At 41.1% G+C, this 25,740-nt stretch overlaps 1 protein-coding gene across 2 annotated transcripts; it reads left to right on the forward strand.

The window, feature by feature from the left end:
- Nucleotides 1-874: 874 nt before the first annotated feature.
- Nucleotides 875-24,236, forward strand: LOC139577517 (tripartite motif-containing protein 16-like). 2 transcript variants are annotated; one of them, XM_071404559.1, is made up of 6 exons: nucleotides 875-1,537; nucleotides 2,171-2,266; nucleotides 21,410-21,643; nucleotides 22,245-22,404; nucleotides 22,530-22,589; nucleotides 22,824-24,236. In XM_071404559.1, exons 1-6 carry the CDS (start codon nucleotides 941-943, stop codon nucleotides 23,327-23,329), a joined length of 1,653 nt encoding a protein of 550 aa, XP_071260660.1. In that variant the 5' UTR covers nucleotides 875-940; the 3' UTR covers nucleotides 23,330-24,236. The 2 variants fall into 2 exon arrangements, with proteins under 2 accessions (XP_071260660.1, XP_071260661.1); XM_071404560.1 differs by having other exon boundaries at nucleotides 22,539-22,589.
- The last annotated feature ends 1,504 nt before the right edge of the window (nucleotides 24,237-25,740 follow it).

Consider the following 25,740-nt stretch of genomic DNA (forward strand, 5'->3'; position numbering starts at 1 on the left):
CGTTGACATGAAAGCACAGCCAGATGTTTTAGTCCTTTAGTAGATGTTCTTATCCAAGTGCCTTGCTCAAGGGTACATAGAAAGAGGTTTCACCTAGTCCGCTCAGAGATTCACACCAGCGGCCTTTCAGTTACTGTCCCTACGCTATAAACCACTAGGATACCTGTCACATTGACAGTGTGTCTCTATACCTCTCAGTCTCTGAAGACACCCAGCCATGGTTAGGATTATTAGAGAAGCTTTTCCTGCTGAAAGACAGTTTCATTTCATCTGGTTTCAGAAGTAATGTATTTGATATGTTCATAACCCCGTCCACCTATAAGATGTGGGGGATCTGTATGACTAAGAAGAGATACAAAGAACTCTGATTGTAAAAGGTCTTCTCTGTTTAGTCCTAGATATGTCTAGGGTTACTGCTGAATGTAGTACCTCTAACCCTGACCCTAGACCTAACAGTAATAACCACACTGTAATGTAAAGTATTACCTCATTCTCAATGATCAGTCAATACATACAGTATTAATTTAACCTACAGTACATGGTATCAATATCAAGTCCCCCCCCCATTACAACCACTTATTAATTATTATAGACACTTATAATCAGTGTATTTTAAGGCATTTTAAAGGTAATTTAAATAATTATAATATGTACTTCATAGAAACTGTTACCCTTTATATATTCTAACAACTCACATTAGTTAGATTTATTCCAAAATAAAGGCCAAAACCTAGGAACTAAAATCTTTGTCTCCCTCTAGATGTTGCATGCAGTTCTCTCTCTCTCTCTCCCTTCCTCTAACTTCTCAGTCCCTCCCTCTAACCCCACCTGTTTGTCAGAACCAGGAAGTCCCTCCCTCTCCTCAAACTATTTTCTGAGATAACAAAACTGATCTGATTCTCTCTGTCGTCTGTCTGTGTGTGAGTGAACAACCGTCAAAATGGCTCAGCAGGAAGTTCTGCTGGACCAGGACCAGTTCTGTTGTTCTGTCTGTCTGGATCTACTGAAGGAGCCGGTGGCTATTCCCTGTGGACACAGTTACTGTAGAAGCTGTATTGAGGGCTGTTGGAATCAGGATGTTCTGAAAGGGGTCTATAGCTGTCCTCAGTGCAGAGAGACCTTCACTCCAAGGCCTAATCTGAGGAAAAATAACATGTTGGCTGAGGTGGTGGAGAAACTGAAGAAGACAGGACTCCAGGCTGCTCCCCCTCCTGCTCTGTGCTATGCTGGACCTGGAGATGTGGCATGTGATGTCTGCACTGGGACCAGAAAGCAGAAAGCCCTCATGTCCTGTCTGGTGTGTCTGGCCTCTTACTGTGAGACTCACCTCCAACCTCACTATGAATCTCCTGCTTTCAAGAAGCATAAGCTGGTCAAAGCCACCGCACAACTACAGGAGAAGATCTGCTCTCATCATGACAAACTGCTGGAGGTTTACTGTCGTACCGATCAGCAGTGTATCTGTCTGCTGTGTACAATGGATGAACATAAAGGCCACGTTACAGTGTCAGCTGCAGCAGAGAGGACTAAGAAACAGGTAAAACCAGAACTACAGGGGCGGCAGGTAGCCTAGTGGTTAGAGCGTTGGGCCAGTAACCGAAAGGTTGCTAGATTGAATCCTGAGCTGACAAGGTAAAAATATGTCGTTCTGCCCCTGAACAAGGCAGTTAACCCACTGTTCCCCGGTAGGCCGTCATTGTAAATAAGAATTTGCTCTTAACTGACTTGCCTAGTTAAATTAAAGAATTAAAAACTTGTTGGTGACTGTCTGATAAACAAATAATTAAAGATACAGTAGGAACTAAGACTGTTTGATTATGACATCATTCAAATGAAATGGATCCTCAGCAGAACAAATATGAACACAAACCTTAAATATATAGATATGTTAACCCAGATTCTCCAAATGTATCACCAGTTTCTAAAGTCAAACACTATTATCATTCTGAATGCCCTTTTATGAGTCCAAAGTTCAGTCTTAACCCCTTGATACATGTAGTCCTACCATAAAAACTATAATCATTCACAAAGCAACATAGAAATATCATATTGTAAAGGGACCATCAATATTTTAGACCTTCCTCTCTATGGGCCCTATGTCACATTACTATACTATTGATCTACTGGACTAATTTAGCTTGATTGCTCATTGAAGAGTGATTCTCCACAGAGGCAGCTGGGGATGAGTCAGCAGAAGGTCCAGCAGAGATTCCAGGAGAGAGAGAAGGAGCTGAAGGAGCTCCAACAGGCTGTGGAGTCTTTCAAGGTGAGTATTGTTGACCAGAGGAGACACACCATTTCACGTCTCTCCTCCAGTCAGAGAGAGAGAGGGGCTCCTATCCAATCCCACGGACCCCAATGTTGCGAACAGGTTGTCACTGCTGAGGCAGTGAAGAAAGTAGAGGAGGATGGGTCAAGGGTGAGGGATCCTGAGAGGATCCCTGTGAGTAGTAGATCTGTGCAGCACAGAGGGATAGGCCAACGAGTGATATATGCTTCAGTAAGGTTAGCTTCTTAGCGTTCATAGCAATGGTTATCAACTGTACCGCAGAAATGGAACCTAAATCACAGAAAATAGATGTTGTGGTGGCAGCTGCAGAGAAGTATTTGGTCATATGAGATTTGACTTCAGAAGAGTTCCAGGGTGTGTTGAGTGGTGGTGTCCCATCCTCCCAGGTCGTTGGCATGGTGCAGGAGCAGATAGGGTCAAAGTAGTGAAATGGGGTAGTGGGTTTTTAGTGACTGTAGGGTTAGTTGGAAGGGTGTTTTTTAGTGTTATCATAATTGTTTTTATTAAATGTTCCTTAACCTTTTTCCCATGTTGTATCACAAAGTAAAATAGATTTATATTATAGTCCAGTTGGGGACGGTAATTCAACATATTGAATTCCAACCGCTGTTAAAATTTCTTATGGCTGCAATCCCGTTAACGGGATGATATGGCAACAGCCAGTGAAAGTGCAGGGCGCCAAATTCAAACAACAGAAATCTCATAATTAAAATTCCTCAAACATACATGTATCTTATACCATTTTAAAGGTAATCTTGTTGTTAACTTCTTGATGCACAGATCCCTTTAGCGGGATCATTTTCGTAAACAACCTCTGAATTGCAGAGCGCCAAATTCAAAAAAAATACTAAAAATATTTATAATCATGAAATCACAAGTGAAATATACCAAAACACAGCTTAGCTTGTTGTTAATCCACCTATCGTGTCAGATTTTGAAAATATGCTTTACAGCGAAAGAAATACAAGTGTTTGTGAGTTTATCAATCACTAGACAAAACAGTAAGAACAGCTAGCCGCAAATTAGCTCCGTCACGAAAGTCAGAAAAGCAATAAAATTAATCGCTTACCTTTGATGATCTTCGGATGTTTGCACTCACGAGACTCCCAGTTACACAATAAATGCTATTTTTGTTCGATAAAGATTATTTTTATAACCAAAAACCTCCATTTGGTTTGCGCGTTATGTTCAGAAAACCACAGGCTCGTGCCGGTCCTGAAGGGCAGACGAGGGCAGACAAAAATAAAAAATAAAAAATAAAAAAAGTATCCGTAATGTTCGTAGAAACATGTCAAACGTTTTTTATAATCAATCCTCAGGTTGTTTTTAACATACAAAATCGATAATATTTCAACCGGACGGTAAACTATTCAATACTACAGAGAAAGAAAATGTCGAGCTACAACTCTAGCTCGCATGAACTAATCAAAGGACACCTGACGCGTTTTGATAAATCTCGCTAATTTTTTAAAATAAAAGCTTGAAACTATGTCTAAAGCCTGGTCACAGCCTGAGGAAGCCATTGGAAAAGGAATCTGGTTGATACCCCTTTAAATGGAGGATGGGCAGGCAATGAAAAAGGGTTTTTTCCAAATAAAAGGCACTTCCGGGTTGGATTTCCTCAGGTTTCGCCTGCAAAATCAGTTCTGTTATACTCACAGACAATATTTTGACAGTTTTGGAAACTTTAGAGTGTTTTCTATCCTAATCTGTCAATTAATCTGTCAACTATATGCATATTCCAGCATCTGGGCCTGAGAAATAGTCCGTTTACCTTGGGAATGCACTCCCAGGACTCCCGCTTCCACAAGAAATGTTTGTTTTGTTCGGTAATGTCCATCATTTATGTCCAAGTAGCTACTTTTGTTAGCGCGTTTAGTACACAAATCCAAATGCTCGTGCAGGTCCCGCATAACGTCGGACGAAAACTTTAAAAAGTTATATTACAGGTCGAATAAACTTGTCAAACTAAGTATAGAATCAATCTTTAGGATGTTGTTATCATAAATATTCAATAACGTTCCAACCGGAGAATTCCTTTGTGTCTATAGAAGTAATGGAACGCAAGTCCCTATCATGTGGAATGCACTTGACCAGGTCTTGGCTCTCTGCCAGACCACTGACTCATTCAGCTCTCATTCAGCCCCACATCACAGTAAAAGCTTAATTCGAGGTTCTACAGACTGTTGACATCTAGTGGAAGCCGTAGGAAGTGCAAACAGATCCATATCCTACCGTGTTCTCAATAGGCGATGAGTTGAAAATCGACCAACCTCAGATTTCTCACTTCCTGGTTGGATTTCTTCTCAGGTTTTTGCCTGCCATATGAGTTCTGTTATACTCACAGACATAATTCAAACAGTTTTAGAAACTTCAGAGTGCATATAATATGCATATATTAGCAACTATGACTGAGGAGCAGGCCGTTTACTCTGGGCACCTCTGTGCACCTTTCAACCAAGCTACTCAATACTGCCCCTGCAGCCATAAGAAGTTAAACTCCAAAGTAGAGGAAACGTTATATTATGGCTATGTACCGTGTTGTAATGATGTCTCTCTCTCTTTCTCATTCCATCACTGTCATTGTAGTTTGTTGTGTGGGTCTCTGGTTATGAATGTGGTGCTGACAGACAATCGTTGATGGATATTTATAGAGCTCTGATCAGGACGACAATTGATTATGGGTGTATAGTTTATGGAACAGCAGCAAACACTTGTCTTCAGAAGCTGGACAGAATCCAGTATATAGCTTTAAGGATATGTATTGGTGTATTTAAATCAACATCTGTATGTGTCTTACTAGTGGAGGCAGGTGACATGAATTTGGATATACGGCGTAATAAATTGTCATTAGCTTATTGGGTTGAAAGGCTGTGAGGTTGAGCATCCCACTGCTACTGTTCTAGATGACTGTTGGGAATATACTAGTAGACAATGAAGTGGTTTCGGTTGGACAGTTGGAAAGCTTGCTGATCAGAGTGGTTTGAGGGAGTTGGAGGTTGGCCCTTCTGTGGTGAGAGGGGGTGTTCCTCCATGGTTACTCCCAGATCCTGTTGTTGATCTAACCTTGGTAGAGAAAAGGAAGGATTGGTCAGAAGTCAGTGATATAGGCAAACTGGTTGACAATTACATTGGTAGAAGTTGTTGTGATTTTTTACCACTTTTCACAGATGGATCCAAGGACCCAGATAGTGGAGCACAGGAGCAGGCGTTTACCTTCCTGAATTTGATGTGCTGATATGTAGAAGACTAACAGATGAACTGTCAGTACACTCAGTTGAACTGTTGATGATAATAGTTGCCCTCCAGTGCGTGGAGGACGTACAACCTGTTAGAATTATAGTATGCTCAGATTCTCTGTCTGTATTGAATAGTTTATCATCTGGTAAATCTAATAGGAGTGACCTACTAAATCAAATCAAATTTTATTTGTCATATGCGCCGAATACAGTAGACCTTACCTTAATGTAGACCTTACTGTGAAATGCTTACTTACGAACCCCTAACCAGCAATGCAGTCTAAAAAATATGGATAAGAATAAGAAACAAAATTAACAAGAAATTAAAGAGTAGCAGTAAAATAACAATAGCGAGATTATATACAGGGGGGTACCGGTACAGAATCAATGTAAGCAAAGCAAATAGTCTGGGTAGCTATTTGACTAGATGTTCAGGAGTCTTATGGCTTGGGGGTAGAAGCTGTTTAGAAGCCTCTTGGACCTAGACTTGGCGCTCCGGTACCGTTTGTCGTGCGGTAGCAGAGAGAACAGTCTATGACTAGGGTGGCTGGAGTCTTTGACAGTTTTTAGGGCCTTCCTCTGACACCGCCTGGTATAGAGGTCCTGGATGGCAGGAAGCTTGGCCCCAGTGATGTACTGGGCCGTTGGCACTACACTCTGCAGTGCTTTGGAGGCGGAGGCCGAGCAGCTGCCATGCTATTGGAGGTATCAATGTTATAATGGAGAATTGAGAGAATGGGTGTAGTAGTGAGATTCTGCTGGCTCCCAGCACATTCAGGTGTGGAAGGGAATGGAATTGTAGACCAGTTAGCTAAAAGACCTTTAAAACAGCCAGATGTAAGATCAGAGCCATTTTGATAGATGTGTGGCAGAAGAGATGGGACTCTGAGCACAAGGGACGGCATTTATATGCCCTCCAAAGAAAGGTCGGTGGACCAAGATTCAAAGGTCAGACTAGGAAGGAAGAGGTGGTGTTTACTCGATAGGACATTGGACATTGAACTGGTCATTACATCTGGTTGGCAGCATGTGAATGGTTTGTGTCTGGAGGGTATGGTCAATGAAACGGTGGAGCATGTGTTGTTATATTGTTTTAAGTATGTTGAAGAGAGGGAAAGATTGAAGTGTAGGGTCATTGAGGTTGGACGGGGTTGGGGGATTGGAAGGGATTTGGGGGATGGGGGAGGGTCTATTAGAAGTTAGTAGGGCACTTTTTTATTTTCTCAGATGTACTGAGTGAGGTAGGAGGATTTTGAAATGTTGTAAACCGTGATTGAACACACTCCAGCACTGTAGGTGGCACCATGCACCTTTTACGTTGGTTTGTGGACCGGCATTATATCATAGAAGAAGTTGGTTGTGTGAGGGTTTTGTGGTTCCTGAGGAGGACTACTATTCTTTTTTCCAATTATATTTTCTCTTTGTTGAGGGTTTATTTTTTGGTTTCTATTGTTTATTGGTTAGAGTTGAGGCTGTAGTTTGTTTGGGCGGCGTGATGGCCTCAACCGAGTGGAGAAGAAACGCTGTCGCATCAGATGCGTTCTGGAGAATCAAATCAAATCAAATGTATTTATATAGTCCTTCTTACATCAGCTGATATCTCAAAGTGCTGTGCAGAAACCCAGCCTAAAACCCCCAAACAGCAAGCAATGCAGGTGTAGAAGCACGGTGGCTAGGAAAAACTCCCTAGAAAGGCCAGAACCTAGGAAGAAACCTAGAGAGGAACCAGGCTATGAGGGGTGGCCAGTCCTCTTCTGGCTGTGCCGGGTGGAGATTATAACAGAACATGGCCAAGATGTTCAAATGTTCATAGATGACCAGCAGGTTCAAATAATTATAATGACAGTGGTTGTCGAGGGTGCAACAGGTCAGCACCTCAGGAGTAAATGTCAGTTGGCTTTTCGTAGCCGATCATTCAGAGTATCTCTACCGCTCCTGCTGTCTCTAGAGATTTGAAAACAGCAGGTCTGGGACAGGTAGCACGTCCGGTGAACAGGTTAGGGTTCCATAGCCGCAGGCAGAACAGCTGGTGAATGGTGTGGAGGAATTTTTTATCATGTTCGGCAAACAGTGGGGAGCGGAACATATACACTCTCTATCCAGAATGAACAAGGCGGTGGTTTTGATAATGAAAAAGGTGAGTCTTGTTTCGAGTGGGATTTTTGTGAGGGGTGTGTTGGTGCCGATTTCGCCTCTTTCGACAAGAGTAGTGGTGGCTAATATGCCTCCATTTATTACGTACGAACAGATCCATAAGAAGTTGATTTGTTTTGGTAAATTTGCAAGTGGTTGTTTCTGAACGAAATTCAATACTAAACAGGGGGAGGGGTGGTGCACAGATAGTGTGGGGACTTATGGCTTGATATTTTCTTATATTTTCTGATTGAAGTTGTAACGATTTTCCTCCTCCTCTTCGTCTGAAGAGGAGGAGTAGGGATTGGACCAAAGCGCAGCATTGTGATAGGACATAGTAATTTATTAAACAAAACCGAAAACACGAAGAACACTTGAATTGATACAAAATAACAAAACGATGTAGACAGACCTGGACATGAGAACTTACATAACAACGAAGAACGCACGAACAGGAAAATGACTACACAAACGAATGAACGCACAAACAAACCGAAACAGTCCCGTGTGGCGCAACATACACAGACACGGAAGACAATCACCCACAACAAACAATGTGAAACCACCTACCTTAATATGGTTCTCAATCAGAGGAGATGAAAACCACCTGCCTCTAATTGAGAACCATATCAGGTCACCCATTTACCAACATAGAAACACATAACATAGAAATGCCCACCCACACTCACGCCCTGACCGACTAACACATACAAAAACAACAGAAAACAGGTCAGGAACGTGACAGAAGTAGTATATTGCATCCGCCAAAGAGCCCAGTTATATAATATTACCATATGTCACAACTGTTTGCCGTAATTGCGATAAAGAGGGCTTATTTTAGGTAATTTCCCCCCCTGCCAGCTCCTATTAGTTGTATTGAATAAACAGGTCTTATTTTAGGTGACGTTTCACCCTGCCAGCTCCTATTAGTTGTATTGAATAAACAGGTCTTATTTTAGGTGATGTTTCACCCTGCCAGCTCTTATTAGTCATATTGAATAAACGGGTCTTATTTCAGGTGATGTTTCACCCTGCCAGCTCCTATTAGTTGTATTGAAAAAACAGGTCTTATTTTAGGTGATGTTTCACCCTGCCAGCTCTTATTAGTTGTATTGAATAAACTGGTCTTATTTCAGGTGATGTTTCACCCTGCCAGCTCCTATTAGTGGTATTGAATAAACAGGTCTTATTTTAGGTGATGTTTCACCCTGCCAGCTCTTATTAGTCGTATTGAATAAACTGGTCTTATTTCAGGTGATGTTTCACCCTGCCAGCTCTTATTAGTCGTATTGAATAAACAGGTCTTATTTTAGGTGATGTTTCACCCTGCCAGCTCCATTTAGTTGTATTGAATAAACAGGTCTTATTTTAGGTGATGTTTCACCCTGCCAGCTCCTATTAGTTGTATTGAATAAACAGGTCTTATTTTAGGTGATGTTTCACCCTGCCAGCTCTTATTAGTCGTATTGAATAAACTGGTCTTATTTCAGGTGATGTTTCACCCTGCCAGCTCTTATTAGTCGTATTGAAAAAACAGGTATTATTTTAGGTGATGTTTCACCCTGCCAGCTTCTATTAGTTGAATTGAAAAACAGGTCTTATTTTAGGTGATGTTTCACCCTGCCAGTTCCTATTAGTGGTATTGAAAAACAGGTCTTATTTTAGGTGATGTTTCACCCTGCCAGTTCCTATTAGATGTATTGATAAAACAGGTCTTATTTTAGGTGATGCTTCACCCTGCCAGGTCCTATTAGATGTATTAATAAAACAGGTCTTATTTTAGGTGATGTTTCACCCTGCCAGCTCCTATTAGTTGTATTGATAAAACAGGTCTTATTTTAGGTGATGTTTCACCCTGCCAGCTCCTATTAGTTGCATTGAAAAAACAGGTCTTATTTTAAGTGATGTTTCACCCTGCCAGCTCCATTTAGTTGTATTGAATAAACAGGTCTTATTTTAGGTGATGTTTCACCCTGCCAGCTCTTATTAGTCATATTGAATAAACGGGTCTTATTTCAGGTGATGTTTCACCCTGCCAGCTCCTATTAGTTGTATTGAAAAAACAGGTCTTATTTTAGGTGATGTTTCACCCTGCCAGCTCCTATTAGTTGTATTGAATAAACAGGTCTTATTTCAGGTGATGTTTCACCCTGCCAGCTCCTATTAGTGGTATTGAATAAACAGGTCTTATTTTAGGTGATGTTTCACCCTGCCAGCTCTTATTAGTCGTATTGAATAAACTGGTCTTATTTCAGGTGATGTTTCACCCTGCCAGCTCTTATTAGTCGTATTGAATAAACAGGTCTTATTTTAGGTGATGTTTCACCCTGCCAGCTCCATTTAGTTGTATTGAATAAACAGGTCTTATTTTAGGTGATGTTTCACCCTGCCAGCTCCTATTAGTTGTATTGAATAAACAGGTCTTATTTTAGGTGATGTTTCACCCTGCCAGCTCTTATTAGTCATATTGAATAAACTGGTCTTATTTCAGGTGATGTTTCACCCTGCCAGCTCTTATTAGTCGTATTGAAAAAACAGGTATTATTTTAGGTGATGTTTCACCCTGCCAGCTTCTATTAGTTGAATTGAAAAACAGGTCTTATTTTAGGTGATGTTTCACCCTGCCAGTTCCTATTAGTGGTATTGAAAAACAAGTCTTATTTTAGGTGATGTTTCACCCTGCCAGTTCCTATTAGATGTATTGATAAAACAGGTCTTATTTCAGGTGATGTTTCACCCTGCCAGCTCTTATTAGTCGTATTGAATAAACAGGTCTTATTTTAGGTGATGTTTCACCCTGCCAGCTCCATTTAGTTGTATTGAATAAACAGGTCTTATTTTAGGTGATGTTTCACCCTGCCAGCTCCTATTAGTTGTATTGAATAAACAGGTCTTATTTTAGGTGATGTTTCACCCTGCCAGCTCTTATTAGTCGTATTGAATAAACTGGTCTTATTTCAGGTGATGTTTCACCCTGCCAGCTCTTATTAGTCGTATTGAAAAAACAGGTATTATTTTAGGTGATGTTTCACCCTGCCAGCTTCTATTAGTTGAATTGAAAAACAGGTCTTATTTTAGGTGATGTTTCACCCTGCCAGTTCCTATTAGTGGTATTGAAAAACAGGTCTTATTTTAGGTGATGTTTCACCCTGCCAGTTCCTATTAGATGTATTGATAAAACAGGTCTTATTTTAGGTGATGCTTCACCCTGCCAGGTCCTATTAGATGTATTAATAAAACAGGTCTTATTTTAGGTGATGTTTCACCCTGCCAGCTCCTATTAGTTGTATTGATAAAACAGGTCTTATTTTAGGTGATGTTTCACCCTGCCAGCTCCTATTAGTTGCATTGAAAAAACAGGTCTTATTTTAAGTGATGTTTCACCCTGCCAGCTCTTATTAGTCATATTGAATAAACGGGTCTTATTTCAGGTGATGTTTCACCCTGCCAGCTCCTATTAGTTGTATTGAAAAAACAGGTCTTATTTTAGGTGATGTTTCACCCTGCCAGCTCCTATTAGTTGTATTGAATAAACAGGTCTTATTTCAGGTGATGTTTCACCCTGCCAGCTCCTATTAGTGGTATTGAATAAACAGGTCTTATTTTAGGTGATGTTTCACCCTGCCAGCTCTTATTAGTCGTATTGAATAAACTGGTCTTATTTCAGGTGATGTTTCACCCTGCCAGCTCTTATTAGTCGTATTGAATAAACAGGTCTTATTTTAGGTGATGTTTCACCCTGCCAGCTCCATTTAGTTGTATTGAATAAACAGGTCTTATTTTAGGTGATGTTTCACCCTGCCAGCTCCTATTAGTTGTATTGAATAAACAGGTCTTATTTTAGGTGATGTTTCACCCTGCCAGCTCTTATTAGTCATATTGAATAAACTGGTCTTATTTCAGGTGATGTTTCACCCTGCCAGCTCCTATTAGTTGTATTGAAAAAACAGGTCTTATTTTAGGTGATGTTTCACCCTGCCAGCTCCTATTAGTTGTATTGAATAAACAGGTCTTATTTTAGGTGATGTTTCACCCTGCCAGCTCTTATTAGTCGTATTGAATAAACTGGTCTTATTTCAGGTGATGTTTCACCCTGCCAGCTCTTATTAGTCGTATTGAAAAAACAGGTATTATTTTAGGTGATGTTTCACCCTGCCAGCTTCTATTAGTTGAATTGAAAAACAGGTCTTATTTTAGGTGATGTTTCACCCTGCCAGTTCCTATTAGTGGTATTGAAAAACAAGTCTTATTTTAGGTGATGTTTCACCCTGCCAGTTCCTATTAGATGTATTGATAAAACAGGTCTTATTTTAGGTGATGTTTCACCCTGCCAGGTCCTATTAGATGTATTAATAAAACAGGTCTTATTTTAGGTGATGTTTCACCCTGCCAGCTCCTATTAGTTGTATTGATAAAACAGGTCTTATTTTAGGTGATGTTTCACCCTGCCAGCTCCTATTAGTTGTATTGAAAAAACAGGTCTTATTTTAGGTGATGTTTCACCCTGCCAGCTCCATTTAGTTGTATTGAATAAACAGGTCTTATTTTAGGTGATGTTTCACCCTGCCAGCTCCTATTAGTTGTATTGAATAAACAGGTCTTATTTTAGGTGATGTTTCACCCTGCCAGCTCTTATTAGTCATATTGAATAAACTGGTCTTATTTCAGGTGATGTTTCACCCTGCCAGCTCCTATTAGTTGTATTGAAAAAACAGGTCTTATTTTAGGTGATGTTTCACCCTGCCAGCTCCTATTAGTTGTATTGAATAAACAGGTCTTATTTTAGGTGATGTTTCACCCTGCCAGCTCTTATTAGTCATATTGAATAAACGGGTCTTATTTCAGGTGATGTTTCACCCTGCCAGCTCCTATTAGTTGTATTGAAAAAACAGGTCTTATTTTAGGTGATGTTTCACCCTGCCAGCTCCTATTAGTTGTATTGAATAAACAGGTCTTATTTTAGGTGATGTTTCACCCTGCCAGCTCTTATTAGTCGTATTGAATAAACAGGTCTTATTTTAGGTGATGTTTCACCCTGCCAGCTCCTATTAGTTGTATTGAAAAATAGGTCTTATTTTAGGTGATGTTTCACCCTGCCAGCTCCTATTAGTTGTATTGAAAAAACAGGTCTTATTTTAGGTGATGTTTCACCCTGCCAGCTCCTATTAGTTGTATTGAATAAACAGGTCTTATTTTAGGTGATGTTTCACCCTGCCAGCTCTTATTAGTCGTATTGAATAAACTGGTCTTATTTCAGGTGATGTTTCACCCTGCCAGCTCTTATTAGTCGTATTGAAAAAACAGGTATTATTTTAGGTGATGTTTCACCCTGCCAGCTTCTATTAGTTGAATTGAAAAACAGGTCTTATTTTAGGTGATGTTTCACCCTGCCAGTTCCTATTAGTGGTATTGAAAAACAAGTCTTATTTTAGGTGATGTTTCACCCTGCCAGTTCCTATTAGATGTATTGATAAAACAGGTCTTATTTTAGGTGATGTTTCACCCTGCCAGGTCCTATTAGATGTATTAATAAAACAGGTCTTATTTTAGGTGATGTTTCACCCTGCCAGCTCCTATTAGTTGTATTGATAAAACAGGTCTTATTTTAGGTGATGTTTCACCCTGCCAGCTCCTATTAGTTGTATTGAAAAAACAGGTCTTATTTTAGGTGATGTTTCACCCTGCCAGCTCCATTTAGTTGTATTGAATAAACAGGTCTTATTTTAGGTGATGTTTCACCCTGCCAGCTCCTATTAGTTGTATTGAATAAACAGGTCTTATTTTAGGTGATGTTTCACCCTGCCAGCTCTTATTAGTCATATTGAATAAACTGGTCTTATTTCAGGTGATGTTTCACCCTGCCAGCTCCTATTAGTTGTATTGAAAAAACAGGTCTTATTTTAGGTGATGTTTCACCCTGCCAGCTCCTATTAGTTGTATTGAATAAACAGGTCTTATTTTAGGTGATGTTTCACCCTGCCAGCTCTTATTAGTCATATTGAATAAACGGGTCTTATTTCAGGTGATGTTTCACCCTGCCAGCTCCTATTAGTTGTATTGAAAAAACAGGTCTTATTTTAGGTGATGTTTCACCCTGCCAGCTCCTATTAGTTGTATTGAATAAACAGGTCTTATTTTAGGTGATGTTTCACCCTGCCAGCTCTTATTAGTCGTATTGAATAAACAGGTCTTATTTTAGGTGATGTTTCACCCTGCCAGCTCCTATTAGTTGTATTGAAAAATAGGTCTTATTTTAGGTGATGTTTCACCCTGCCAGCTCCTATTAGTTGTATTGAAAAACAGGTCTTATTTTAGGTGATGTTTCACCCTGCCAGCTCCTATTAGATGTATTGAACACTGTGGCACCAACTCACCTTCTGAAAGTTCAATTCCCAGTCCATTGTTCTACGTCACAATGTCAGCTTCACTATTGTTATCAATGAGACCAGCCCGCGTTAACCTCGTAGGTAACTCAGGTAACTTATTATTAACTAGGTTACAGCTACTTGGTGAGGAAGCTCACTGTTAATCTGGTTACACATTTTGGTGATGATCAGTACCTGCGATGGTTGGCGCATATCCATCAAACGTTAGATTTTGTCGTCATGGTTATAAATAAAATAAAAATTCAGAAAAATATGTAAAACCTAAACAAACCGTATGTCCCTGTTCTCTTTTTCAAGATGTGGCTGATTTAAACAGCCAGAAGACATATAAAAAAGAAAAAAAAGAAATGATTTGTTGTTTCTAAATGGCTGTTGGGTAATTTTGATATGCGTTGAAATCTGTTCGTTCGTAGGCATCAAATAGAGAGAATGCTGCGCAGGTTCACTGAGTTTTAAACCAAATGGATAGGTGGAGCTCATTGATTTGTAGCTCTGACGCAGTTGCTACCTCAGATTATGAGCCTATCGAGTGTCGACAGCAATATGATTGACATAAAATAGCATGCAACCAAAGACTATATGTCCGATGATTTTCTAAAATGGTCACTCATTACTTTACAGTTAGTTATATATCTCATATTAGTCCTGTGTTGCTTTTGGGAGAGTAAAATAACATTAACTATAGCAGGTATTGCAGGCCTCGGAATAGAAAAGACGATGCATCTTCCAGCCCGACAATAAATGACATCATACAACCCTCACGATTAGTAAATGTACCTCAACATGCCCCTCTCTTGTGGGAGAAGGCAGAGTGCTCGCTGCCGCTTGTTGAGTTGGCTACTTGTACTTGACCTAAACTAATCTTAACTGTCTGATGCTGCCATCTATTGGAATTATTTATCAACTGCAGCAGTACTGAATAAAGTGTTTATCCTTACTAAAGTAGTAAATACTCAGAATTGCAAAATATAAAATGTTCTAGTTCATTTTTTCACTAACAACCATAAAAAAACATTTATAGCATAATAATGAAACTGACATAAACCAAAAACACCATACATTTAGTTAATTATATAAAAAAAAAATGTATATTTAGATGGGTGACATTATCTGCCAAAGTAACACCCTTTTAACATATAAACACAGACACTGGACACAGACACTGAAAATTTGCTTTTTTAATATAAATCTTGTACCTCTCAAAAGAGCCTTTGCTTTGCTGAGCAGTTTTTTTTTTTTTAGGAGTGTGCTGCCTGTCTGCCTTCAGAGGAGTCTGTCTGTGAATAATGAAACGTTTTTAAGTTATTGCCATGCTTTTTATTTTTTAAATGTAACCTTTATTTAACTTGCAAGTCAGTTAAGAACAAATTTGTATTTACAATGATGGCTTACCGGGGAATTGTTGGTTAACTGATAGATTTTTACCTTGTCAGCTCAGGGATTCAGCCTGTAACCTTTTGGTTACTAGTCCAATGCTCTAACCACTTAGCTACCTGCTGCTCTTTCACAGAGGTCTAGTTTACGTTTACATGTGAGTCATTTAGCAGACACTCTTATCCAGAGTGACTAGGGTTACGTGCCTAAATCTATATAGAAATAATCAGAAGTTGCAGTTTTTTCCTACTTCCTGGTAATGCAGACATAAACACTCGCCCAAATCTTAAATGCCCAGATAAATCTATCCTGATTGATTTGATATTGACAAATGTTCCACATAAATATTCTTCGGTTGATGTTTTTTGTGATGATTTAAGTGACCATTGTGCTGTTATTGCTGTTAGAAATACTAAGGTTCCTAAGACAAACCCACGTTTTATTCGTAAGAGAAATTTGAAGTGTTTTAATGAACAGGCTTTCTTTCGTGATTTGTTTTTTAATTTTGACTGGAGCAAGATTGAGCTTTTCCCTGATGTGGAAACTGCCAGGATATTCTTTCATGATGGTTTTTTCCAAATAGTAAACAACCATGCCCCATTCTGCAGGTTCAGGGTTTAAGGGCGGGATAATCCATGGTTTTCTTCTGAGCTGTCTTGTATTATTCACGACCGTAATCTAGCCTTGTCTAAAGCAAAAAAATCTTGTTTTGATACTGATTGGCTTATTTTTTGTAGGCAGTTACGAAACAGTTACGAAACAATTGTTATTTTCTTCTCAGGAAGAAATATTCAAGTCTGAATATTTTATGTCTGTTACCACTGATAACCTGAATGACCCTAGAAAGTTTTGGAAGGCAATTAAGTCTATGTCTGGTAACAGTAATGTTAATGAATTACCGTCATGTGTTTTGAAGGACTCATATATGACAAAACTGAAATGCTGAATTGTTTCAATGAGCACTTTGTATCATCTGGTAGGCTGTTTGATTCAGTGTCCTCTGTCTCTGTACAACCCTGTGTGGATGAACCAGTGTCCTCTGTCTCTGTACAACCCTGTGTGGATGAACCAGTGAGAGCTGGTCAAACTTTTAGCTTTTTGCCATTCTCAGTGCAGGTGGTACATAAAGCCCTGAAATCCTTAGATCAAAGAAAGCCTGCAGGTCCTGATCTTTTGGATCCCTGCTTTTTAAATCTGGCAGCTGATTTCATAGCTGAACCACTTACATATCTGTTCAATCTAATCCTGGAATGTAATGAAATTCCAAAGATCTGGAAATCAGCATTTGTTCTACCACTTTTAAAAGGGGGAGATCCAACTCTTTTAAATAATTATAGGCCAATCTCAAAGCTGTCACCCCTGGTGAAAATACTTGAAACCCTTGTAAGTGAACAGCTAAAAGAGTTTTTATTTACTAACTCTATTTTATCAATGTACCAATCGGGCTTCAGGGAGTAGCATAGCACAATTACAGCAGCCATGAAGGTTTTAAATGATATCACTGAAGCCCTTGACAAGAAACAGCACTGTGTCTCACTTTTTATTTATCTCTCTAAGGCTTTTGATATAGTTGATCATGCTATACTAAGGCAGAGATTGTTGAGTGTAGGTCTTTCGGAGCATGCAGTTGCATGGTTTGCTAACTATCTGTCTGATAGAACTCAGTGCACTCAATTTGATGTGCTTATGTCTGTTAAATTGTCTGTCCTTAATGGTGTGCCCCAAGGCTCTGTACTTGGTCCTCTCTTATTCACTATTTATATAAATGATTGAGACAACAATGTCCAAAATGCACAACTTCATTTTTATGCTGATGATACTGTTATTTACTGTTGTGCCTCATCTCTTACAAAAGCTTTCCAGAACTTGCAAACTGCTTTTTATACTGTTCAACATACCTTGTGTCAATTGAAGCTTATCCTCAATACTGACAAAACTAAACTAATGGTGTTTTCTAATGCAAGAAATAGACCTCTGAACCTTTCACCTATTACTACCTGTCAGGGCAAGGAGATTGAGGTTGTAACCTCATATAAATATCTTGGAATTCTAATTGATGACGGCCTCTCTTTTAACCAGGTAGGCCAGTTGAGAACAAGTTCTCATTTACAACTGCGACCTGGCCAAGATAATGCAAAGCAGTGCGACACAAACAACGGAGTTACACATGGAATAAACAAACATACATTCAATAACACAATAGAAAAGTCTTCAGTCGTGGCCAAAAGTTTTGAGAATGACACAAATATTAATTTTCACAAAGTTGGCTGCTTCAGTGTCTTTAGATATTTTTGTCAGATGTTACTATGGATTACTGAAGTATAATCACAAGAATTTCATAAGTGTCAAAGGCTTTTATTGACAATTACATGAAGTTGATGCAATGAGTCAATATTTGCAGTGTTGACCCTTCTTTTTCAAGACCTCTGCAATCCGCCCTGGCATGCTGTCAATAAACTTCTGGGCCACATCCTGACTGATGGCAACCCATTCTTGCATAATCAATGCTTGGAGTTTGTCAGAAATTGAGCGGTTTTGTTTGTCCACCCGCCTTTTGAGGATTGACCACAAGTTCTGTCCCTGATGTTTTTCATGGAGAGAAGTGGCTTCTTTGCTGCCCTTCTTGACACCAGGCCATCCTCCAAAAGTCGTTGCCTCACGGTGCGTGCAGATGCACTCACACCTGCCTGCTGTCATTCCTGAGCAAGCTCTGTACTGGTGGTGCCCCGATCCCGCAGCTGAATCAACTTCAGGAGACGGTCCTGGCGCTTGCTGGACTTTCTTGGGCACCCTGATGCCTTCTGCACAACAATTGAACCGCTCTCCTTGAAGTTCTTGATGATCCGATAAATGGTTGGTTTAGGTGCAATCTTACTGGCAGCAATATCCTTGCCTGTGAAGCCCTTTTTGTGCAAAGCAATGATGACGGCACGTGTTTCCTTGCAGGTAACCATGGTTGACAGAGGAAGAACAATGATTCCATGCACCGCCCTCCTTTTGAAGCTTCCAGTCTGTTATTCAAACTCAATCAGCATGACAGAGTCAATCAGCATGACAGAGTGATCTCCAGCCTTGTCCTCATCAACACTCAAACCTGTGTTAACGAGAGAATCACTGACATGATGTCACGACTCCCACTGAAGGTAGCTCCCCTGCCTGTTCGGGCGGTGCTCGGCGGTCATCGTCGCCGGTCTACTAGCCGCCACCGATCCCTTTTTCCTTTTCTGTTTGTTTGGTCTTATTAGTTGCATCTGTTCCTTATTGTGTTTCTTGATTTTTGTCTATTTAAGCCTGTTAGGCCCGCCTAGGTTTGTGCGGGATTGTTATTCTGTTAGTGTGTGGATGTTCGTTTGTATTTTGTTTTTCCGGACATTTTGGGTCCTGTGTATGGGCCGGTCAGTTTATGCACCTTGTGTTTTTGGCGTGACCATTTTTTCTGGGAATAAAATATACATTTATTCGAACCCTCTGCTCTCTGCGCCTGACTCCAACCCACTGTTCTTAAAGGACTCTGACACATGATGTCAGCTGGTCCATTTGTGTCAGGGCTGAAATGCAGTGGAAATGTTTTTGGGGGATTCAGTTCATTTGCATGGCAAAGAGGGACTTTGCAATTAATTGCAATTCATCTGATCACTCTTCATAACATTCTGGAGTATATGCAAATTGCCATCATACAAACTAAGGCAGCAGATTTTGTGAAAATTAATATTTGTGTCATTCTCAACTTTTGGCCACGACTGTATATACAGTGTGTGCAAGTGAGGTACGATTAGGGAAGTAAGGCAATAAATAGAAATAATTACAATTTAGAAATTAAACACTGGAGAGATAGATGTGCAGAAGATGAATGTGCATGTGGAGATATTTGAGTTGGATGGGCTATTTACAGATGGGCTATGTACAGCTGCAGCGATTGGTGAGCTGCTCAGATAGCTGATGCTTAAAGTTAGTGAGGGAGATATAAGTCTCCAACTTCAGTGATTTTTGAAATTCGTTCCAGTCATAGGCAGCAGAGAACTGTAAGGAAAGGCGGCCAAAGGAGGAATTGGCTTTGGGGGTGACCAGTGAAATATACCTGCTGGAGTGCGTGCTACGGGTGGGTGCTGCTATGGTGACCAGTGAGTTGAGATAAGGTGGGGCTTTACCAAGCAAAGACTTATAGATGACCTGGAGCCAGTGGGTTTGGCGACGAATATGAAGCGAGGGCCAGCCAACGAGATCATACAGGTCGCAGTGGTGGGTAGTATATGGGGCTTTGGTGACAAAACGGATGGCACTGTGTTAGACTGCATCCAATTTGCTGAGTAGAGTGTTGGAGGCTATTTTGTAAATGACATCGCGGAAGTCAAGGATCAGTAGGATAGTCAGTTTTAAGAGGGTATGTTTGGCAGCATGAGTGAAGGATGCTTTGTTGCGAAATAGGAAGCCGATTCTAGATTTAATTTTGGATTAGAGATGCTTAATATGAGTCTGGAAGGAGAGTTTACAGTCTAGCCAGTCACCTAGGTATTTGTAGTTGTCCACATATTCTAAGTCAGAACCGTCCAGAGTAGTGATGCTAGTCAGGCGGGCAGGTGCGGGCAGCGATCGATTGAAGAGCATGCATTTAGTTTAATTAGCATTTAAGAGCAGTTGGAGGCCACGGAAGGTGAGTTGTATTGCATTGAAGCTCATCTGGAGGTTAGTTAACACAGTATCTCAAGAAGGGACAGAAGTATACAGAATGGTGTCGTCTGCGAGGAGGTGGATCAGAGAATCACCAGCAGCAAGAGCGACATCGTTGATGTATACAGAGAAAAGAGTTGGCCCGAGAACTGAACCCAGTAGCACCCCCATAGAGACTGCCAGAGGTCTGGACAACAGGCCCTCCGATTTGACACACTGAACTCTATCTGAGAAGTAGTTGGTGAACCAGGCGAGGCAGTCATTTGAGAAACCAAGGCTGATGAGTCTGCCGATAAGAATGTGGTGATTGACAGAGTCGAAAGCCTTGGCCAGGTCGATGAATACAGCTGCACAGTATTGTCTCTTATCGATGGCGGTTATGATATGGTTTAGGACCTTGAGCGTGGATAATGTGCACCCATGACCAGCTCGGAAACCAGATTGCATAGCGGAGAAGGTAAGGTGGGATTCAAAAATGGTCGGTGATCTGTTTGTTAACTTGGCTTTCAAAGACCTTAGAAAGGCAGGGTAGGATAGATATAGGTCTGTAGCAGTTTGGGTCTAGAGTGTCCCCCTCTTGAAGAGGGGGATGACAGGGGCAGCTTTCCAATCTTTGGGGATCTCAGACGATACGAAAGAGAGGTTGAACAGGCTAGTAATAGGGGTTGCAACAATTGCGGCGCATAATTTTAGAAAGAGACGGTCCAGATTGTCTAGCCCAGTTGATTTGCAGGGATCCAGATTTTGCAGCTCTTTCAGAACATCAGCAATCTGGATTTGGGTGAAGGAGAAATGGGTGAGTCTTGAGCTAGTTGCTGAGGGGGGTGCAGAGCTGTTGACCGGGGTAGGTGTAGCCAGGTGGAAAGCACGGCCAGCCGTAGAAAAATGCTTACTGAAATTCTCAATTATAGTGGATTTATCGGTGATAACAGTGGTTCCTAGCCTCAGTGCAGTGGCAGCTGGGAGGAGGTGCTCTTATTCTCCATGGACTTTACAATCTCCCAGAACATTGTGGAGTTTGTGCTACGGGATGCAAATTTCTGTTTGTACTGTACTGTTGATGCCTTAGGCTTGAGTTTGAGTTTTACAAAATGATCAACAGTGTGGAGATGTTTCAGGAGGTATGGGGGCTCAGGAGGGCTGTCTGTACGGCTGGAGAGGAGGGGTTGGATGTATGGTTGGAATGTGGTGCTGGATGGTGTATTGTACTGTGGTGTTGGGTACTGTATAATGTGATTGTGTGGAGGTTGTGGTGGCACACAATGTGTTTTTAGTGTAATGAGGATGGCAAGTCCCTCTTTCTCTCTCTCTCTAAACAGCGCTCTGCACAGGCAGCAGTGGAGGACAGTGATCAGATATTTACTGAGCTGATCCACTCCATTGAGAAAAGGCGCTCTGAGGTGAAGGAGCTGATCAGAGCCCAAGAGAAGGCTCAAGTGAGTCAAGCTGAAGGACTCCTGGAGCAACTGAAGCAGGAGATAGCTGAGCTGAGGAAGAGAAGCACTGAGCTGGAGCAGCTCTCACACACAGAGGATCACATCCATTTCCTCCAGGTAACTAAACTGTCTTGTTACATGTGATATGAAAATAACTTAAATTAATGTAAAACGATTCATCTCAATCATTATGTTGTCCTGTCTCTCTCTCTCTCTCTCTCTGTCCCTCTCTCTCCTCATCCTGACCCTCTCCCTCTCTGTCCCCCCTCACCCTCTCTATCCCTATTTCTCTCTCTCTCTCACTCTCTCTCTCTCTCTCTCTCTCTCCCCCCTCTCGCTCTCTGTCCCCTCTCTCGCTCTCTGTCCCCTCTCTCGCTCTCTGTCCCCTCTCTCGCTCTCTGTCCCCTCTCTCGCTCTCTCTCTGCCCCCCCCTCCTCTCTCACACTCTCTGTCCCTTTCTCTTTCTCTGTTCCCCTCTTTCTCTCTCTCTCTCTCTGTCCCTATCGCCCCCTCTCTGTCCCCCTCTCTCTCTCTCTTTCTCTTCCTGCCTCTCTTTCTCTCTGTCCCTCTCTCTCTCTCTGTCCCTCTCTCTCTCTCTGTCCCTCTCTCTCTCTCTCTCTCTCTCGCTCGCTCTCTCTCTCTTGCTCTCTCTCTCTCTGTCCCTCTCTCTGTCCCTCTCTATGTCCCTCTCTCGCTCTCTCTCTCTCTCTCTCTCCAGAGTTATCAGTCTCTCTCCAGTATCAGTGTATCTTCAGACTTACCCAGCATCGTTGTCCATCCTCTTCAGTACTTTGGAGATGTGAGTAAGACTGTGTCTGAACTGAGAGAGAAACTAGAAGACTTCCTTAAAGGAGAATGGACCAAGATCTCCACTACAGGTGTGTTGAAAATAATAAGAACATCAACTTTAGACCATTGAAAGTTCCCTACTAGTCATATACATGTGGAATATGGTATGATGATAACATTCCCTCTCTCTGTCAATGTGTTTGTGTGTCTGTAGTGAATATAGTGGATGTTTTACTGCCTCCAGAGCCCAAGACCAGAGAACAGTTTTTACAATGTGAGTCTCTTTATTGTGAAGTAACAAACAGTCTCTTTTTACTGACACTCCTAACAATCCCTCTAGAAATATATAGCAATAGTAGATCTAATCAAAGACTGGGTATCTATCTCTCCTCATATTTCTCTGATTTGATCTCTGCTGTGCTCTAATCAAAGACAGGGTAGATACAGTATCTGACTTAACTTATTGTTCTAACTCCAATCATTGGTCTCTGCTCTGCTCTTCTCCCAGATTCCTGTCAGCTCACACTGGACCCAAACACAGCAAACACACACCTCTCTCTGTCTGAAGGGAACAGAAAGGTTACCTATACAGACCAAGTCCAACCATATCCAGACCATCCAGACAGATTCACCAACTACGACCAGGTTCTGTGTAGAGAGGGTCTGTCTGGACGCTGTTACTGGGAGGTGGAGTGGAGTTGGTGTATTACAGCAGTCTCATATAAAGACATCAGCAGAACAGAGAGAGGTAATGCATTTGGAGACAATAAAAAGTCCTGGAGTTTACAGTGGTCTAGTTCTGGTTATTGTTTCAGACACAATAATGTTGTGACTAAAGTATCAGGCCCTCAGTCCTCCAGAGTAGGAGTGTACCTGGATCACAAGGCAGGTACTCTGTCCTTCTACAGTGTCTCTGACAAAATGACCCTCCTCCACAGAGTCCAGACCATATTCACGCAGCCTCTCTATCCTGGGTTTTGGCTCTCTGGTACTGCTGAGCTGGTTAAACTGTAGGAGGGTCCCCATAGATACTAGTCATGCTGGTGTAGTCTATAGCTGAGCTGGTTAAACTGTAGTAGGGTCCACATAGATACTAGTCATGCTGGTGTAGTCTATAGCTGAGCTGGTTAAACTGTAGTAGGGTCCACATAGATACTAGTCATGCTGGTGTAGTCTATAGTTGAGCTGGTTAAACTGTAGTAGGGTCCACATAGATACTAGTCATGCTGGTGTAGTCTATAGCTGAGCTGGTTAAACTGTAGTAGGGTCGACATAGATACTAGTCATGCTGGTGTTGATGGTCCCCAGATGTGGTGATTCATTCTGCTGTTTTTTCTTTCTAAAAAAAACAATTCTGACTGATTTGATCTTCAGCGATTTCATCCATTATAATGCAATGTATTTATATTTCATAAAATACAATGTTTTAATATTGTACATTTCCTTGAATCATGATGTATGGTGTTGATGTATATTGGTTGTCATTCAGAACCATTGATATGTTTTCTCAATTTGTTCTCTGTCTCTATGTAATTCTCCTCAGGGGCATTAAACAGTAAGTAACTAACTAAACTATATGGTCTGGTTTCCCAGACACAGATTAATCCTAGTCCTGAACTAAAAAGTAAGTTCAATGTAGATGTCCAGGAAACCGGCCCTAAATGTGTCATCTTTCATCCTCCCATACTGCTCAGTCCAGCAACATTAAACCTGTCCAGCAGGTGGTGGTATTGACCAAACAATAATACCAGCAGATATCTTGACTTGCCACTCAGTATATCAGTAATGTTCAGAATAGTACTTTAATATCATTGTAGATTGATGGTCTTTTTAATTCACTATCCAGAGTCAGGAACAGATGAAGTTAGGTCTGCTACTGTTCAGTGATTAAATATGATTTTTGGTGACGGGAAATACAAAATACAACACTAAACTTCATGTAGTAATAGTTTTCCTTTGTTATTTATTCCAAGGTGTGTCTTTAACTTGTAAATGGATTGTGTGGAGGTGAGTTAGTGGTGTGGCTGATAGAATAGAATGAAAAGGGAGGATGGGAGGGGAAATGGTAAAAATGTACTTAACAAGTCACAAAATAAGTTACATGGACTCACTCTGTAATCAATAATATAACTTGAGACAAAGTCTTTCCTGCCAGAGACGTAGCCAGGAAAACTCCTGGCCCTAATAGAAGCTGCAGAGGATTCAGTGTTGTCTTGTTTACCTGCAGGCCACCCTCTTGGTTCTAGAAGACCAGAGGATTCAGTGGTGTCTTGTTTACCTGCAGGCCACCCTCTTGGTTCTAGAAGAGCAGAGGATTCAGTGGTGTCTTGTTTACAATGAGGGCTGTGTACATAGAGTCTGGTAGTGCTCAGTTTTAGCAACACTGTAATGAGGGCTGTTTACATAGAGTCTGGGAGAGCTCAGTTTTAGCAACACTAGTTAAACTGTAGTAGGATGTTTCAGCCTAGCTCCTTGCTTTCTGTGGTGGTGGGGAAGCCAGCGGAAACACAGAGCATAGGGGTTGGTAATGTTGTCTAGTTGCGCCGTAATTGTCTCAGTGTTCTGTCACTCATGGGCACATAACGTCACCACAAAATCTACGGGGAGAGCTCGAAAATGTAATCCCCTTGGGTGCTGCCATAGAGTTACATTAGAAGTGCCCATCCAAGAAGGCTCAAGGTCATTGGCCACAGATAAAATTATGTCAAATCACATTATAACTACTGTAGCTTTGATAGGACTGATCATGTCAACACCCTACTTTCAAAATCTTAGCTAGCTGTCATCATCATGAATCAAGTCGACAATCTACTGGCAAAACCTTTTCAATCCTTGTCATATGAAGAGAAATTAGAGATAAATGGCTCGGTGCTCATCGGCCATTGGACATAAACATTACACAACAAGTGGGAAATGTCAAATTCAACAATGAGTGGTTTGGAAGGAAGCAGTGCTAGTGTCACAAAGCAATCACTGTGTTGCTTCCCCTGCCTGCTATTCAGTGGAGAGGGTGTGTGGTCCAAGTCTGGGTTTAAGGGTTTAAAACATCTATCTGAAAGGGTTCAAAACATGACAACTTTGCGTCACATATAGACAACGTGGTTAAATTGGGATTACTGGGGAAAATAAATGTTTGGCTCAGCTAGACTCCGCATATAGATGAGCCATCAACCTTCACAACCAACAAACAGAGGAGAATAGGTACGTGCTTGCCAAAATTATAGCATGCATTAAATTGTGTGGCAATTGTGAGACAGCATTGTGGGGCCATGACGATTTGACTCCTTGAACCCAGGGGTTTTCAGGTGTATTTTTGAGACCATGTGTGAAGGAGGTTACAGGCTTCAAATACATTATGACAACCAACCCATTTGAAGGGTACATCAAGCATGATCCAAAACACACTATTGGATTGTATGTATGAA

This window comes from Salvelinus alpinus, chromosome 6 (assembly GCF_045679555.1).
Source record: "Salvelinus alpinus chromosome 6, SLU_Salpinus.1, whole genome shotgun sequence".
Classification (NCBI taxonomy): domain Eukaryota; kingdom Metazoa; phylum Chordata; class Actinopteri; order Salmoniformes; family Salmonidae; genus Salvelinus; species Salvelinus alpinus.

What these genes read in the sequence shown, in the direction of transcription:
- LOC139577517 (XM_071404559.1), top strand. Translation starts at nt 941, where the DNA reads ATGGCTCAGCAGGAAGTTCTGCTGGACCAGGACCAGTTCTGTTGTTCT. An exon ending in AGGCTGTGGAGTCTTTCAAG is followed by an intron (nt 2,267 to 21,409) that starts GTGAGTATTGTT and finishes CTCTCTAAACAG; the next exon opens with CGCTCTGCACAGGCAGCAGT. An exon ending in CAGAGAACAGTTTTTACAAT is followed by an intron (nt 22,590 to 22,823) that starts GTGAGTCTCTTT and finishes CTCTTCTCCCAG; the next exon opens with ATTCCTGTCAGCTCACACTG.